Here is an 18,165-nt window from a genome sequence, read left to right as displayed (position 1 = left end):
TTCTGATTTTTAACTTTTATAGACTAAGGAGAAACAAGACATGATAAGGGATGATGGGGAAAGGCTGACTTGGGCGCCAGCCATGGAGGGAGCTGGCAGAGCCTTCTGAAGCAGCCAAAGCCTACAGAAATCTCTTGATCTGCCTTTTTTCCTCTGAAGTGATGGGACAGCAGGGGAAAAACAACTGCCTGAAGCAGCCTCAGTCCTACAGCTGGAAGGACCAGGAACCTGTGGAGCTTCTGTGCCTGGAGGAGAGGGAACAACCCACCTGCAAGGCTGGGTGGGGTTTGGAGCAAAACTTCTTCTGATATTTTAAATCACAGAATCCTTAAGGTTGGAAAAGACCTCTCATACCATCAAGCCCAACTGTTCCCCCAGCACTGACAAACTCTCCCCAAACCCTGTACCAAAGTGCCACATCCACTTTTTTTTTTTGTTTGAACACTTCCAGGGATGGAGACTCCCCCACTGCCCAGGCTGCCTGTGCCAGTGCCTGATCACCCTTTCAGTGCAGAAATTATTTCTGATCTTTTCCAACCTAAACTTCCCCTGGCAGTTCATTTTTGAACATTAAACACACAAAAAAGGCGGGAAACAGAAGCACAGACTGACGGTGGAATATCAGCTCAATGAGAACCACAGAATAATTTGGTTGGAAGGGACCTCACAGCTCATTCAGCTCCATCCCCTGCCATGGGCAGGCACCCCTTCCACTATCCCATGCTGCTCCAAGCCCTGTCCAACCTGGCACTGGACACTTCCAGGGATCTAGGGGTCCCAGTGATTATTCTTACTATTTTTACTCAAAATACACACTCTTCCTTAGCTGCCTTCCTGGAAACAGCAAGACGTGTTTTGACTGCAGTCCTCTCAAAACTTTCATCTGCTGCAGATATCTAACAGGGAATGTTTAGGGCCAAAATCTCTAAGTCTGGAAAAATCACAAGGAATTAAGAAAAGCCTGATGTAGGAGTATATAAATATATAAAATACTTCAGGAGTATTATTTATGGGAAGTCCGCAAATAAAAAGAATTAAAAGGCAGTGCTATCGGTCTTGTTAATAATTTAATAATCTTTTATTTTATTTTTAGTCCTGCCCTTAATTCTCCTACACACATGAGGGTCCTAAAATATCCTCACATCTGGGAAAAGTCTTTTCCCATGTCAGCACTTGGATGCTATCCCACGGGATAAATCTGCCACACGCATGCAGTGCTAGCACCAAAGTGATTTTACTCGTGACTCCTATAAATCAAACACAGGGAAATCAGTTTAATTAAACCCTCTCTGACTGATTTTGCTGTGGAGAGTGATGGACAAAGCTGGAATTCAGAATGCTCCAGTGCTCTCCAGCTCCTGGGAGGTCCAGGAGAAAGTCTAAATGAGCTCAGCGGATACGTCACAGCCAAGGCTTTGGAAAAGCTTTAAAAACCGTCCCGCAAAAAAATCCCTCCAGCTGACACTTCCTCAAACAAAGAACCCCAACTGGCTGCCCCTCACCCGGCCGCCCTGGTCCTGAGGAGGGTTTGGAGGGGGAGGAAATGGGATCTCTGTGGAGCAGCAGCTCCCCAGGGCCCCGTGTGCGGGGCTGAGCCGGGGCCAGGGCTGGCACCCGCGGTGGCAGCGCTCCAGGAGGACAGCATTGACGTCAGCGACTTGTGTAATCATCCTGCCTCAGCCCCGGCCATAAACAAGGCTTTGGGGCTGGTGGTGTGGGGGGTTGTGGCTTCTTTCACTCTTTGATCCAGCCCTCAGGAGTTGTGTTTCCTTGCAGGACTGGTGAAACAGCAGCAATCTGAACCCCTGCCTGCCACGGGCTTGTCCTGAGCCCCAGAGCTGCTGCTGGAATCACTGCAGTCCTAAGGAAAGCCTCCCTTAGAACTCCTTGGGAGGAGTGTTTAGAAAGCCTCAAAACAGTACAAATCCCAGAGGGATTTGGGTGGGAAGGTGCGGGGTCTTGGAGACAATGCAATTCCATCCCCTGCTGTGGGCAGGGACACCTTCCACTGTCCCAGGCTGCTCCAAGCCCCCATGTCCAGCCTGGCCTGGGGCACATCCAGGGATCCAGGGGCAGCCACAGCTGCTCTGGGCACCCTGTGCCAGGGCCTGCCCACCCTCACAGGGTGATTCCTGCCCAATATCCCATCCATTCCTGCCCTCTAGCAGTGGGAAGCCATTCCCTGTGTCCTGTCCCTCCATCCCTTGTTCCCAGTCCCTCTCCAGCTCTCCCAGAGCTCTTTTAGGTTCTGGAAAGGGCTCTGAGCTCTCCCTGGAGCTTTCTCTTCTCCAGATGAACACCCCTAAGTCTCTCAGTCTTTCAGCAAACGTTTCAGAAAATCTGAATAACTTTCCTCACAAATATATCCTGGTGCTGTCATGCCTGAGAGAGGTCTAGGGATGAGAGGTCCAATGATTAGAGGCCCAGGGATGTTGGAAGTAGAGCCCACAAACACACCTGTGTTCGAGATCCCAAAATCACGCACTTGAAGCTGCTGTGGGAGATAAAATTGCATTGAAAGCTTAGTGCCTACCTTGTTGATGTGCAGCTGCTGCTGCTGGAATTGCTGTTTGTGTTTCTCCAGGAACTGCTGGTGCTGCTGCTGGATCACCAGCTGCTGGAGGGCCTGGGCGTTCTGGGGCAGGGGAGCAGACTGGGTGCGCCCGAGCGGGCGGTGCTGCCGCAGCTTGTGGATCGAAGGGGAGACCCTCTCTCCACCCACCAGGGGCTGTGCGTGCAGGGGCAGTCCTGAAAGATACCAGTCTGAAGATAATATGGAGGAAAAAACAGCAGAGGAGAAACAAAAGGAAGAAGAAAGGAAGGGAGAAAACGGCTGTTGAGTAACGCTGATGGTGACAGTGATACCATGTCAAACCCAGCCACCTCGCCATCTACAACTGGAGCTGCCATGAGAGAGAGCAGATAAATTAATCACCACTGCACGGAGCAGTGCTTTGCTTGGTTTGAGTTCTGTGTCTGCTTGGTGACTCAGAGACCCTCTGGAAACATCTCCTTTCTTGAAACCAGCAACACCGCACTGACCCTTCCGTCACTACATGAGACCACAGTGGTCTGGAGAAGTTTAAACCTCACATCTCGCCTTGATTTAGGGACTGATCCCAGGTTCAAGCTGCAGGAACCAGCTGCCTCCCTAGCAGGGCTAGGGCTGCAGACACTTTTGGGCAAGAAGCCCTCTTCTCTCCTCAGGCTTTGGTTTAGGAGAGGGAGAAGCTGTCCAGAAGTCTGCAGCCAGATGGTGCTGAGGATTAGAAACACCTTGGCATTTGTGTCCCAGGATGTGACCTCCTTTCCCACCGATTCACAGAACTGCCCTACGAGGAAGGAGCTGACTCATATGAAAGCCTGTTTTCTCAGAAGACTTACAGTTTCTCCCACTCTCTGCTTTTTCTGAAAGGGATCACATGAAAGGGCATTTGATTTTATAAATGCATGTCTCTGCAGATGTCAGTGTGTACACACACAGGTCTGCGTACAAATGCAAGGATAATTGGGAAAGATGTGCTCCTTTTCCCTGAGAGCTTAGCTCCTCCTCCTAAGAGTTCAAATCAGACAGCAGAGTTTGCAATGGAGGTTTTGGAAGACTACCTTCCTCCAAGGCAATGGCCAAGGTGTGTGCTCCTGTGAAAGCTTTCCAGGAGACACCATGTTCATAGAATCTTGGAACAACTGGGCTTGGGAGGGACCTTAAAACTCATCTCATCCCACCCCCTGCCATGGCCAAGGACACCTTCCACTATCCCAGGTTGCTCCAAGCCCTGAGTATGTTCCATCAGGAATAAGGAACATCAGGACATGTATCACAACATGAAGGATACTACCCGGAGTAACCACTCCCAAGAGGAATGGCATTCCCAAGAGGAATTCTAGTCTAGCTTCCCAAACTGGCCATGTCTACCTACCAGCCCAGAGAGAGCCATCGTATCTGGGTAATCCTGCAGCTCTCAGAGGACTATCTCCAGAGCTCAAGGCTCTCCAGCAGAATCCTAATAAACTCCACTTTCTTTCCAAGCAGTTTCCAAATATTAGCTGCAGCTTGGCAGCTGGTGCACTCAAGGCTTTGGGGACCACGTGTGAGCTTGCTGTCACTCAGCTGCTGCCTCTGGAACATGTGCTTCTCTTTGTTTCTCTGCCCTGACTCCTTCTCCTGAGTGTTGGGTTGCAACATGCTGTACTTGCTCGGAAAGTACCGCACGGAGCAGGTGGAGTAGAAGGAATTCGCTTGGAAGCAAACACAGTGTGCTGGAAACTGAGAAGAGCAAACACCACACTTCTCTGCATCAGCCTCCCCCTATCTATGTGCTCCCAAGCTTATACCGATCCCGTGGGTATTTCTGAGGTTTGGATATACAACCAGCCACGAGCTGCAATGCTGCAGAGGCTGACACCTCCCAAGAACTTCCATTAGAAATGGAAGGAAGGGAAGGAAAAGCAACATGTCAGTAACTGAGGCAGAACATCCTTTGTCCCAGCACCACACACAGGAAACCAGGAACGTATCCCAGTGGGAATTACTGCTTTGAATCCAGCCTGTTTATTGCCACAGGCCTTCCCACAGGTAGTTCATTCTGAAAACCCAGCACCGGGAGTGACTCATGGCAATTAGCATCCTGGAAAGGGAATGCACACAAACAAATACTATCTGCTGGGAGGCAGCTGATTTTACCACGGTTCTGCTATTTATATTAATGATGGAAAGGAAGTGTTTTAACCTGTGATTTTCTAAGTGTGTGCCTTTCATACTTACATGGAATAGAAAGCATCCATAGAAAACAGGAATCATTAAGATGCAACATTTTTGCCCTCACTTTGATCTGAACCGGTCAGAACTCTTAACTCTTAAATAGAGTTTTCAACTTTTACCAACCAGCCCTTGATGTCCTGATGGAATAACAGTGTTTATTTTCATCTCACCAAAACGAGGTGGGAGATCTGATTTTGGAAAAACTACCACTAATCAATGAATCAGCAAACAAAGGTTTTATGTTCTGCCTGTGGGGTGTAGAAGTGATGCAGGACCTAGAGGCTGCCTTGACGACAACCCAACAGATCCCTGCTGCTTTCCTCTCCTTTCCAGGTGCCCGAGTGCTGCCCTCAGAGCACCCACCTGTGACCAGGGGCGTTTGTGCAGTTGGCTGTTCCAGTAGGACCATGTGCTGCAGGAGAGGGTTGTGTGCAGTTCCCCCATCCCTCTCCAATGTTGTAGTGCTCAGGTAGGGAGTGAGGTGAGTGCCAGGGAATAAGGAGATTCGCTGCTGTAAGGTTGGGATTGCCAGCCTCTCCGCGTCCTGCTGCGCTTGTCCCGCCTGCAAACAGGGCACAGGGGGTTAAGAGACATCCCAGAGGGTGATCCCAGCCCCACTGACATCCCAAGGCTGATCCCAGCCCCACTCACACCCCAAGGCTGATCCCAGCTCCACACACACCCCAAGGCTGACCCCAGGCCCAGTGACACCCAAGGCTGACCCCAGCCCCACACACACCCCAAAGCTGACCCCAGCCCCAGTGACACCCCAAGGCTGACCCCAGCCCCACACACACCCCAAGGCTGACCCCAGCCCCAGTGACACCCCAAGGCTGACCCCAGCCCCACTGCCAGCCCAGGGGCTGATCCCAGCCCCACTGCCAGCCCAGGGGCTGACCTCAGCCCCAGTGACACCCCAAGGCTGACCCCAGCCCCACTCACGCTGGAAGGGCCGGTGGCAGGCAGTCCTAGCGTGATGTTGGGCAGGGAGGGCGAGGTGTAGAGCGGCAGCTGTGTCACAGAGCCCTCGCGGTTCACGAGCCTGTGAGCCAGGCTGGTCTGCAAACAAGAGCAAGCAGGGGTGAGAGCCCGTCCCAGAGCCTGCCAGGACATGGCACTCACCAGGACAAGGCAGCAGGAAGGGACACAGAGTCTCCAGAACTGCACAGACACCCCAACACTCCCACCCTGTGTATCCCTGGCAGCACTGTCCAAACACTCCTGGAGCTCTGGCAGCCTCGGGGCTGTGCCCATTCCCAGGGGAGCCTGGGCAGTGCCCAGCACCCTCTGGGGGAAGAACCTTCCCCTAGGATCCAACCTAAATCTCCCCTGGAACAGCAACATGCTGTACCCTTGGTACTCATCCCTTCTCAAACATTTGCCGTTTTAAAGGTAAAACAGATTATCTAAAAAAAAAAAAAAAAAAAAAAGCTTTACAATTGCTGTTTTTCTCTTTAGCAAATAACAGACAATTTATGTTATTTACTAGTGTGTGTTAGCATAAATCAGACTTCAAAATCTCATCCAAAAGCCCCAAGATTGCATTTAAGGAGCTATTTCCTGATTTTCTGGGTGAAATGCAAGATTTTCTCAGTTATCTTACATGCATTTGAAGCAAAAACACTTTAGTAAAAATACCTTTAATTTCTAAACAAGACTGATTTGAAATACGCACTAGAAAACCCATTATAAAAATTACAATAAAGTGCCTGATTTTCCTGCTAGGAAACCAGTGCTCTGATCACCCTGAGGCCTCTGCAGGTGATTTTCCAACATAAATAGAGTTTAGACTTCAAGATGACTTCTACAGAAGTCTGTTAAACTCAGGTGCTGCTGCAGAAAAGGGGATTTTGTTTAACTCAAGATTCTATTATGGGGCAATCTGCACCTAAGTTGTAGCTGCCTCACCCCTGGAATTGCTCAAGGCCAGGTTGTTCCATGCCCTGCCAGAGGCAGGGACATCTTCCACTATTCCAGGGTGCTCCAAACCCAAACCGAGTCTGGCCATGGACAGTTCCAGGGATGAGGCAGCCACAGCTTCCCTGGGCAGCCTGTGCCTTTTTTTAAAGCAGATTCATTGTAAAAAAACCTTCATTTTTCTCTCTAACCTAAAGTGACTTTCCATGTGATTATTTGTACCCACACACTTCTCCTTCCAAGTGATTTTTGAACACTACTGGCAATTTTGCTTTAATTTAAATTACATAATGTCAGTGTGCCATTGAAAATAAGATACTTATTGTCAGCAGAGGAATGAAATATTTTACTGATATCATAAATGAAACAGAACTACATCCATTTTCCCTTTGAACAATCAATACTCTGGAGTTGTGCCTCAAATCCTCTCCTGGGGATTTGGTAGAGAAAACAGAGTAGAGAAGAACACAGCAGCTTGATGCTCTCAGCATATGGGATTTGGCAGCATTATCATCACTTTAAACAAACAGCTCCCATCTCTGGGCTGTGCACAACTGAGCCTGAATTGCACACAGCCATTTCTGAATGCACAGTTTGCAGCTGTACTCAAGGAGTTTTTACAGGCTAGCACCAACTGCAATGGCAGTGAATGTTGTGTGCCTTTCAGAGAGGAAAAAACCTTCAAAAACAGTATTTCAAAACAGAAAGTGTTTTAAAGGAGACAGGGCTGCAGTCTTTCCCCACTGAAGGCACTCAAATGATGAACTTGGATACCATCCTCCAACACACCTCCTTCAAGGGGTGATGCAGCAAACTAAAAAGCAGTGAGATACACTTCTCATTTAAAATAAAACATGAAGCTAAGAAGGAAACACAACATTATCTTTTGAGAAACACTCACATATTTCCAAACATTTAATGGTGGCAACATGGGAAATCCTGGCCTATTGGTATTAAAGAAATCTCCAATACCTGAGCTCCCAGGTCATACAATTCCTACTGAAGAAGAGGGCTTTTTAAAGACACCAAACCCCACTTACTTTTTTCCCAAATACAGGCCAATGGATCAGCTGGGATAACATGAAATGAATGCTGAAGTAAAATGCAGAGCTATTTTTCTCTGGGAAAGGGAAAGGCTTGGGCATGACAGGCTTTTTTCCCAATCATTTATGTTGCTCATGCCTCAGCCTGTCACAAAATTGCTGCATTACAAGCAGCTGATGGAAAGACTTTTCCTTGTGGTCAGTGTCCATTTGATTAAGGTGTCCATGGTCTAGCCCCAGATGATCAGCTCTAATTATTGAATTGAAAAATCAAATGGATGAGGAGGATGCCCCAGTTTCACCTGCAGGAGCTCACTCCGACTTCATGGAATGGTTTGGGCTGGAAGTGACCTTAAAGACCACCTGATTCCAATCCCTTTCAGGGGCTTCTGGGAAGCAGCCTGCTCTGTTTATGTCACAAAAAACACCTGTCAAATCCACTATTTTTTCCACCATGAGTAACTGGGAATTTGCAGTTGGCTAAAGACAAACAAGACTGACAGCTCCTAGATTGGCAAAACCAAAACTCAGTGCTCACCCTCCTGGGGCAAGCGAAGCCTCCACCTCCCACCATCTTAATGTTCACACTAAATCTGTAAGGTTACCCAAATCTGTAAGGTTTACCATGGACTAGAGTGGCTGGAACATGTGCTGGATGGTTTAGCAGGGCAGAAGGTGGAGAAGGAGGCATGTTCCCCATATTAAATACTGTTACACTACATTAGAAATAAAAATAAAGTGCAAATCAGTAGAAAACTAGAAAGCAGTAAGAACTGACATTTCCACCGTCAGAAGGTCTTTTCAATTCTAAAGGAATATTTGTGGAGAACAAGCCCCAGTCTGTTTTTGGAGCCCTGGTGTTAAGACAGACTCTATTCATGGGAAGAACAGCTAATGGGAAGTGGATAAAAAGAAATGCACCAGTAACATCAGACAACCACACTGGTTTTCTACAGGCACAGTTTATAGTGGGAACTGGCTCACATGGCCCAGACCCCTTGGAAAAGCTTGGCTCCAGGATTCCTGAACACAGGAGCTGCTGTGCTCAATCCAACCCCACCTCACCCAGGCCAACACCCTGCCCCGGGCATCCAGCAATGCCCCATGTGATGGTGAAAGTTTATGAGATTGTAAACCATGGCACCAAGCTTTCAGATCCCCAGCTGTGGAGGAAAAGTTTAAATCCACTCCCTTTAATCCAGATATGGTTAGGTCATATTTAGACCAACCTACTGCACACAATAAATCCACCCTACATACAGGAACAAATTCCCCAAACATTAAAATACTTGCATTTGACCTTGCTGAATCCCTTTATTTTTACTTTCTCCTCACTACAAAACCACTGCAAGCTACCACAAGCTGCCTGTGAGCTGGTTCAAACCAGATTTCATAAACAGATATGGCATCCTGTCAGCCCAGGGTGAGAGGTAATTCCCAAAGGCTGCCCCAAGTCACAAGTCAGGGTTTTCCTTTTGTGTGGTTTAGCCCTAAAACTCTCCCAAAGCTGATGGCTGTTCAAAAGCAGAGGGGAGGAGGATTGTACCTCTGCCTGGATACTCGTGACTGATCCTGCAATTCCGTTCTCGGTGCTGATGTTGTTGGAGCTGTTGTTTGGAGAGCTGGGACCAGATCCAGGAGCACTGTTGCATGCAGAGTCTGAAAAACACATCCAAAACCAACTTTTAACATTAGAAACCATCTCTGTGATGGTATTTAGACAGATAACAACCTCTCAAGTTTTGTTTTGGACAAAAACAGCCCTCCTCCTCCTCCTTTTCCTCCCCCCTTCTTCTCCCTAAATCTTCCCAGGGCTGTTAAAATACCAACAAACACTTTCAAATGGTTTATCCAAGTACCTACTCAACATATTTAAGTCTTCTGCCCACGGGGATTTCTCTTAGATTGTATTAATAACTTGAAATATGACTGAAGGATAATAAAAGGCATGGGAGGTAGAAGAGGTCAGACTGGAGGATGTCGGAGTTGTTCTGCTTCATTTTTCTGGAAGTGCCTCTCTCACCCTCTTCCCCTCTAACCCTAAAGAAACCTCCTTGCATCAGACCTCCCTCAGAAGGTCTCTCATCTGCTGTATGTCAGAGTTGCCAGTGTTCCTCTTTTATTTGGGAAGGTTAATAACATTCAAACTCTTTTCTTTTGAACTTTCCTTGTCCCCAAGCACTTGCAGCAGGATATTCTTCCAGCAGCTGCAGTGGCTCAGGCTGCAGCAGGCTCCTCATTGCTCCAGGAGGAGGAAAAGTTAATTTCTACAAGGGCCTGGAGGGACAGGAATGGCTTCTCAGTGCCAGAGAGCAGGGTTAGAGGGAATTGTAGGAAGGAATTGTTCCCTGGGAGAGTGATAAGGCCCTGGCACAGGATGCCCAGAGAAGCTGTGGCTGCCCCTGGATCCCTGGAAGTGCTCAGAGCCAGGTTGGAGGAACCTGGTCAAGTGGAAGGTGTCCTGCCAGAACCCCCTGCTTTCTTCAGGGATTAAACATAATTTCTATTCCCCAAAGTGGGACTACTTTTAAAACTAATTTTCCATTTAAAAGTCCCCCCTTACCACGACAACTCAGATACTTTTCTAACAGGCTCCAGGCTGGCTTCTTAAACCATGGCCATGCCAGTGAGAAATGGGAGCTTCCACTGCCATTGCAGGGAAAAATGGTCAGCCAGCAGAGGCTGATTTATCCCAGGAGCTATGTGCCATATAGCATTGTGTGAGTGAAGGAAATTGGATTTTCAGGACTGAAAGGCTGCCAGAACTCCCGGAGTTTTTGGAAAAGGCTCTCAGGCACAGGCTGGGATTTTTGGGGTGTCCTGTGCAGGCCTATGGTTGGACTGGATTATCCTTGTGGGTGCCTTCCACCCCAGGATATTTTATGATTCCTATGATTCCACAAATTTAGCTCTTGAAAACCTCCTTCCCCTCTGCAAAAAGAGAGGCTCTGACACAGAGAAGTGCTGAGGCACCCCAGGGTCTCCCAAACTCACCCCACTGTGTGGAGGGAGCTCACTCTGAGTTTGATGGAGTGATGATCATGTGCCTTGGAGCGAGACAAGCCTGGCAAGGCTGTCACTGGATGGTACTTACACAGAGACATCCCTAGATGGTGCTAAGAATTAACTTTATGGTAATCTCATCACCTTCTTTACTCTGCTCCCACTTGCAAACTTTGGTCCTGGAAGGGCAGGACTTCAAGAAGAAACTGTGAGTTGGGTAATCAAAAAATACATACATAGCTGTATGTGTAAAACCCCTGGGTCAAGAACCTTTTCCTGTTTTCCACCCTGACTCAGCTGCAGCTGTGTCCCTGGTCACAGGGAGCAGAGTTGGGAGCTGCCCCTCGTGAGGAAGCTGCGGATGGGGACGAGGCCTGACTTCAGCCTCCCCCAGGCTGGACAATTCCAGTGCCCTCAAGTTGGTTCCAGCAGCGCTGAAGCGCACGAAGGAGACAGGAATGCATTTTGGGAAAGGAGAAGGAGGGAAGAACCGAGGATCTGTGGCTCACCCGCCGTGCCTGTGACGTCCAGCGGGCGCTTCTTGAGCGCCGTCACCACGGGCCCGTCCTTCCTGCGCAGGAGCGGGCTGCTCCTCCTCTCAGCCACCTTCTGCTTTAGCCTGGAGCGCAGCTTCAGGTTGGGTTCAGAGGCTGCCCAGGAAAAGGAAACAGTGTTAGGAGTGTCTCTGCAGCCTTTTACTCTGCCTGCAGCCGAGTTGAGTTGTGTTGAGTTGAGTTGAGCTGAGTTGAGTTGGCTGTAGTCGAGCATTTGCAGGAGGCTAAACTAAATTAAGTCATTTGCTAACAAATATTCAGAACACAGATTTTAATATAACAAATAAGCCCCAGCACATGCAACATCTGGATTCAACAACAATGACAGGAACTTGAATTAAAAATGTAATAATCATCCTGCAAAGTCTTCTCTGAGCGAAGACACAGACTTGGGATTAGTGCAGTTTCCCAGCTCTGCCCAACTCACTCCCAGCTGATGGGACCCAGGGAAGCAGCAGAGGAATAGCTGAGCCAGCGGAGATGGTGCTGTTGGTTATCTCTGATGTGCTGCAGGAACAGGCAGCTCCCCACCCTCGGAGTCATCTGACCCCAGGCTGAGCTGGCTGAGGGAGGGACGCCAGGGCAGAGGGAAAGAAAACACCAAAACCAAACCCCACAAGAAAACCAGGTGATTGTCTCCCTGCTGGTTCCCTGTGTCAGCTGGAGCCAGTGTCAAGGGACAGGGCATGAGAGCGTGGCCAAGGAAAGCCAGTGTCAGGGAGGAGGAGGTTGGTTTGTTTGGGAAACAACTTAGGGCTCCATCATCACAGCCCCACAGTTCAACCCTACCTAACAGCACATCAGCCACGTGGGGAGTTCCAGACTGCCCAGGGCAGGTGTGGATGTATCTCCTGTGACCACAGCCTTGTGTACACCACGCTTTGGAGAGACTCCCTACAAAACCCAAATCCTGAGATCCCCAGAAGCCAAGGCAGAGCTCATGGGAAGCCCCTGCAGCCAGGACAGCCAATGACAGCACATGCGCTACCGAATCTCCATCAGGGTCACAAAGCTTTCAGCCAAGACTCCTCCTGCAAGATGATTTCCTCTGGGAGGTTTCTGATCTCCTGAGCCCCGAGTGAAATACCTGCAGTGGGGTTTGAGGGCTCCTGACAGAGCTGAGAGAACTGGCCCCATCCTTTCCCTTCCCCAACAACTCTGCTGCTTTAATCCCTTTGAACCAGCAAATCCTGTGCTCGCTCCATTACCAACCAACACACTCCAGGGCCAATGATCTACATTTCTTTAGAAGAATTAAAACAGGATTTAAAACTGATTTGAATTAACTCAGTCTGGCTGCAGCTATATTTCCCTGACCACCAGGTCACGTCAAAGATCAAGCCTGTCGACGTTAATTGCAGGGCTTGAAAAATCAGAAGGCTGATGAATTCAAGATCAAATGCTTGAAGTAAAGCCATCAACACAGTGCTTTGATGGAATTTTTGGGAGGAAGAAAAAAAAGAAAGAAAGGAAAGAGCTTTATCATGAATGTTTTGGACAGAAAAATGCCAGCAAGAGATAAAGGGAGCACTAAAAAAAAAAGTGCTTTCTCAAGATGATGCTTCAAATGCTGAATGAAGTGCATTAGCAAGGGGGGAATTATCTTAGAGAGAGAGAATTTGCATATAAAATGGCAGGGGACTGAATGCAAATCTGCTCCCAGAGCAGTATTAAAGACTGGACCAGTTCAAAAACAAGCTCAGGCTTCAAGCAGCAACTTCTCCGAGTTCTCTTCGAAACAGAAGTTGACTTATGATTTTAAAAGCAGTGTTTGGGTACACACCTCATCCCACATCTTCACATTCCCAGCTTTAATTTGTCTCAATTTCTGAGCATTAATAGATGCCACACTCATGGCTAGAAGGAGATGATCTTTAAGGTCCCTTCCCACAAAACCACTTTGGGATTCTGTGAAAGAGGAAGGTGTCACAGCTGGATGCTGATATATCCATTTTAAATCAAGGAAATCTAAGCCTATGCCACAGCTGTTGGAAGGATCTGTCTTCTGACATTAAGGAAAACATGGCAATAAAAGCTGTATTTCAGCCTAAATTTTATTCCTGGTTTTCAGATGAGGGACAGTGTCTGTTGGGAACACACAATTAATTAGGTGGTTTTTAAATACAGGCGAGGAATGGGTTTGAAACACCTTAAAAATGGGCAGAGAAACAAAAGATTTGGGGTCACAGCTTACACAACACACCCCAATTTAAAGCCACAATAAAAATCTCCCTCCATGTAACAAAGAGGTGAACAAACAGAAAATTACAGCCTTAAAAGAGAAAATACATCCAGCATAAATGACTGCCAAAGCACTGTACTGGAATTTGTCAGATTAAACTATTTTAAGGCTGTGTTTTCACCTTCTGCTGGGGATCAAGTTTTGAAACACCAAAAGGTCTATTTAAAGCCCACTCTGATTTTGTTGTTTATCCCTCATATATAATCCCAAATCTAACATGGCATCAGGACCTCAGAGAGCATAATCCCTACACGGATTTAATTGGGTGCTCCAGAGCTCAAAGTAGGTGAATTAAAATTCAACACAGGCAGTGTAGCACAGCCTCAAACTCACAGAATTTACATAAAACCTATTATATAGTAAAAGAATTTAGGCTTGTTCAGATGGTTTTTAAACTATTATATAATAAAAATATTTTTAAGCTGAAGAGAGCTGTCTTTCAGAAGTGTAAAACAGGAATTTAAACAACACAGAAGCATCAGTACCTGACACCATGCAATGCAGGTTCAATACTGCCTCAGGAACATCAATTCCACTGGAAATCTCCCCAAATTCACCCTGCCAGGCAATATGCCAAAACAAAGCCTTGCTAACTAGAGCACATTTAAAAACTGGAGACTAAATTACAAAACCTAAGTTAAAAAATTACTGCTCCTCTACATCTCCAGGTGAAATATTTAAAACAAGTGCTGTGAAATTATCAAAAGTCCCCTCCAACAAACAAATGAAGCCCATGCCCAAATCTGAGTCAGCTCCCATGAAGCCAGTGGGATTTCTTAAGCACTGACATACTTAATTTGGCCTATAATAAGGATTTATACAAAGAATATTTTGTTTTCCTCTGAGTAAATTAATAACCAGAACATAAGCCAAAAGCTTCTCTGGTCTTCACAGGCTCCAACCCAAGTTACCCCTCTTATACGTCACTGAGTGCAACAGGACCCATGTAATCCAATTCTTCCAACATTTATGTCATTCCCATTGTTTTTGTCCTAGAATTGCAGCCCCTAAGCTGCTGAACTAATCGGACATTCAGTCTGTGGAAGTCAAAACCCATCAAGCCCCGGGCAGAGTTGGCCCTGTCCCCACTGCCTGTCCACATTTATGGAATAAAAGCAAACAATGCAGCATGAGACCCTTGCTCCCAGTCCTTGAACATCTTCATTTCAACAGGTGAGGACTGGAAAGGGATGTTATTAATTTTTTATTTTTTTTTAAAGTTTCAGACTAAGTCAGACAAAAGCCAACCTGTCTCCTTCTAACATCCTTGTGAAAACTCCAAGAGGAGAGGGAGCTTAAGCTGAAGAAGGGAAAGGGTTGGATGGGATATTGGGAAGAAATTCTTGGCTGTGATGCTGGTGAGGCCCTGGCACAGATTTCCCAGAGAAGCTGTGGATGCCCCTGGATCCCTGGCAGATCCAAAGCCAGGCTGCACAGGTCTTGGAGCAATCTGGGATAGTGGAAGGTGTCCCTGGAATGGCAGGAGATGGAATGGAATGAGCTTTGAGGTTCCCTCCAAGCCAATCTTGGGATTCTATGACCAGTGCAGGCCCCTGGGAAGCAGAGATGGAGCTGGGAGGACCAAGGAGGAGGAGGAGGGTGAATTCCCTGAATGACTGGGATCCCCCAAAGGTGACACTAAACCACAAGATTTTGTTTGGTCTCCTCCTGGAAGAGGCTTCTCTTTTGATACACCACTCACAAGAAGTGTCTTCATGATTCCATAATCCTTAAGGCTGGACAAGACCTCAGAGATGACCAAGTCCAACCATCAATCCATCACCACCACAAACCATGTCCCCCAGTGCCACATCCCATTTTTTGCACACTTCCTGGGCTGGTGATTTCACCACTGCCCCAGGCAGCCTGTTCCAGTGCCTGACCATCCTTTCAGTGAAGAGATCTTCCCCAAGATCCAAGCTAAGTGTTATTTTTGGATGGGACAGACTGCTGCTCTCCTCTTGGAGCAGGCCAGGGTATTTCCAGCAGAGATTTCTCTGGGGTCAGGGCCTCCTCTCAGTACGTGGGTCTGTGGGAAGCCAGGCTTCCAACCATGCTGGCTGCAAGGACAGCACGGGTGGGAAGGCAGAGATGCTCTCGAACAGGAGTGACACTCCAAGCACACAGAGCTCCAAGATTTCCTCTGGATTATACTCCCACATTACACCAGGGTTTCTGACTAGTCTATTTTCCTCCAAACAACCTTTTGTCCTAAAACAAACCACTCCAAACACTCCAATAATCAGAACCAGCTCAGAGGGACATTACTGCTTTCCTTGACAAATGCAGCATTATAATTGTTGACAAATCCTTTCATTTTCCCTTTTATTTCTTTCTAAATGCAACAAGTTCACAGCAATTTCACCTGCTTAGCTGCAAATAATACCCAAACAACTCCAGTTTTCTGTAATACCAACAATATCATGGGATGCTGGTTGATGTCTTCTCTCAGGCTCCTTTCTTTTGCATGGAGAAAGGATCATGGGGCACACAGTCATTTATGTTGGAAAAGCTCTCTAAGATCATTGAGTCCAAGAGGAAAAGCATGTTAAGAAGTGAAATAATTCCCTTTAAATCTGCATGATGGTGGTGGTGTCAGCTTTCTAAGTAACAGCATGTTCTAATACATCCACTGCTCAAATTTCAGAGAGCAGGGAATGCCATCAACAACCTTGTTCCCAGGGAGAAAATGAGGACAGGATTCCTTGGAAATGCAAAACTGAAGAGCTCTGCTAAAATCCACTTCAGCAGCTCCAAGAAAGGTGTTGACAAACAATTCTTGGGGTTATCAAAACAGGCTGTCCCAACCCAGAGTCTAAAATCACTCTGTAAGGAATCTCCAGAGATTTTCCTTACAGGACCCCAGTGCAGCACATAATGAATGTTATTAAATTTGGGAAACACCAACCTTGATCTGGGAGCAGAAAAGGTCACTTAGAATTTCCCCTCACAAAAGCTGTCAATAAAACTCCAACACTAAATCCTACACAGAACAAAGTAAACTCCCCAAAAGGGGGAATAAAAATCCTTGTGCTAATCCAGGTATTTAACAGCAAAGGCAGGAGCAACACCAACCAAACTGATCTTAGTTCAGTGAAAAAAAAAGGAAAAGCCCCAAAGTGCTTGGAGAGAGGGAGCAGAGTGAAATTAATCTCCCAGCCAGGCTAAGAACAGGATTCAAGCAATTAGTAACTGCACCAGGAAAACAATTTGGCTGAAACCAAACAGTCAAGAAACTGGAGCATAATTTAGAAAAACAAATCAGAGAGTTGGATTTCAGGGCACAGAGGCATCGGGAGCACGCTGCAGGAGCTGACTCTTCCCCCAGCTGAAGGCTTTCAAGCATTCTGAAGAGATCACTCCTGCATATTGTCTCTCTCCCATAACCTGTGACCATCAGGATGCTTGAAATAAGAGCAAAGCACAGAGTATTGCTAAAATGCAGGGAAATGGCAAATCTGATGGAATTATGAAATGGTTTGGGCTGGGAGCTCACCTTGTTCCAACCCCCTGCCATAGGCAGGGATACCTTCCTCTATCCCAGGGTTCTCCAAGCCCTGTCCAACACTGGCCTGGAACACTTCCAGGGATGGGGAATATCTGTTCTTCCCTAAAATGCCTCAACCTGCAGGACACGCTCCCAGCTCTATAGAATGGGAAAAATGATAATTCCAACTGCCTTCCCACCACCCCCTAAGCAGTCCGCTCCCCCAGCAATGGTGCTGGATGGATTCCAGCCCTGGTAATCAGAGCTGTATTGTGATGGGCTCTGTTATTTGAGCTGCAAATATTTAATCAAATTTAATAAAATTGGACTACACGATATGGCAGTTTTAAATTACCAACACAAAGCCAGAGCGTTGCCTGGTGCCAAAAATCTGAAAAGCTCACCCGTAATAAAGAACTTTATTTAGGATGGGCTCCAGCCTTCCCTGCCTTTTGTTTACACCAGACTGTTCAGGAGCCTTTCTTCTCCAAGCAACTTAACATTCTTGGCACTGGGAATTCTGCAGGATATTGCTGTGCCAGAGCCTGACGTGCTGTTGTGTTGAAAGGAAAATAAAATAAAACAATGAAAAAAAAACATTCTCCCCAGAACCTTACAAAAGTGAACTAGTTTGCATCCCAGACTAGTGCCCAGGAGATTAATGCTGGTGCCCAAAAAGAACAAGAGCCAGTGTTCTGGGAAAACCAAAGTCAGCTGAACGTCCTCCTGCTGGAAAACAACAATGGGTTTGGTGGCTTCCACTCTTTAATAATGTGATTAGCTCCATTTATCATCCTTAATTCCCCCTGTCTGACAGCAGGAGTTCATTCAGCAGGAGCTTTGCTGAGATCCCAGTTTGGGAAGTGGCACAGGGTGAGATGTGCAGATGCCTTCCTTTTCCTGCAGGAATTCCCTTCTAGGACATCAGGAGCAGGAAGTGCAACTGCTGCTCAAAGCCAATCTGACAAAGTGCCCTGAGGTGATGAGCCAGGCAGCTTTGGGAGCATGTCAAAGCCCATTTTTACTGTGGGAATGCTAACAGGATAGGAACAGATCACCTGGCATGACAAGGCACAGGAAAGAGCTAAAGATCTCTAGGAATCAGGCTGCCCACAGGCCCCAAGTGGTAGGTTTGGTGCCAAGGGATGCTTCCCTGC

At 47.2% G+C, this 18,165-nt stretch overlaps 1 protein-coding gene across 6 annotated transcripts in view; it reads right to left on the bottom strand.

Moving 5' to 3' along the window:
• The window catches only part of HDAC4 (histone deacetylase 4), a 171,798-nt gene that overhangs the window by 42,774 nt on the left and 110,859 nt on the right, over positions 1 to 18,165 (bottom strand). For 4 of the 6 annotated variants that reach the window (XM_056496075.1, XM_056496076.1, XM_056496079.1 and 1 more), the window contains 5 exons: positions 11,235 to 11,375; positions 9,269 to 9,381; positions 5,705 to 5,821; positions 5,126 to 5,324; positions 2,534 to 2,763 (listed from right to left, as the gene is read on the bottom strand). In XM_056496075.1, the coding sequence (XP_056352050.1) occupies positions 2,534 to 2,763; positions 5,126 to 5,324; positions 5,705 to 5,821; positions 9,269 to 9,381; positions 11,235 to 11,375 (800 nt within the window). The remainder of the gene's footprint in view (positions 1 to 2,533; positions 2,764 to 5,125; positions 5,325 to 5,704; positions 5,822 to 9,268; positions 9,382 to 11,234; positions 11,376 to 18,165) is intronic. The other 2 variants (XM_056496077.1, XM_056496078.1) reach the window with 1 other exon arrangement.

The sequence above is a fragment of the Oenanthe melanoleuca genome, chromosome 7 (assembly GCF_029582105.1).
Source record: "Oenanthe melanoleuca isolate GR-GAL-2019-014 chromosome 7, OMel1.0, whole genome shotgun sequence".
Taxonomy (NCBI): Eukaryota; Metazoa; Chordata; class Aves; order Passeriformes; family Muscicapidae; genus Oenanthe; species Oenanthe melanoleuca.
This window is presented reverse-complemented; position numbering and strand designations above follow the sequence as displayed.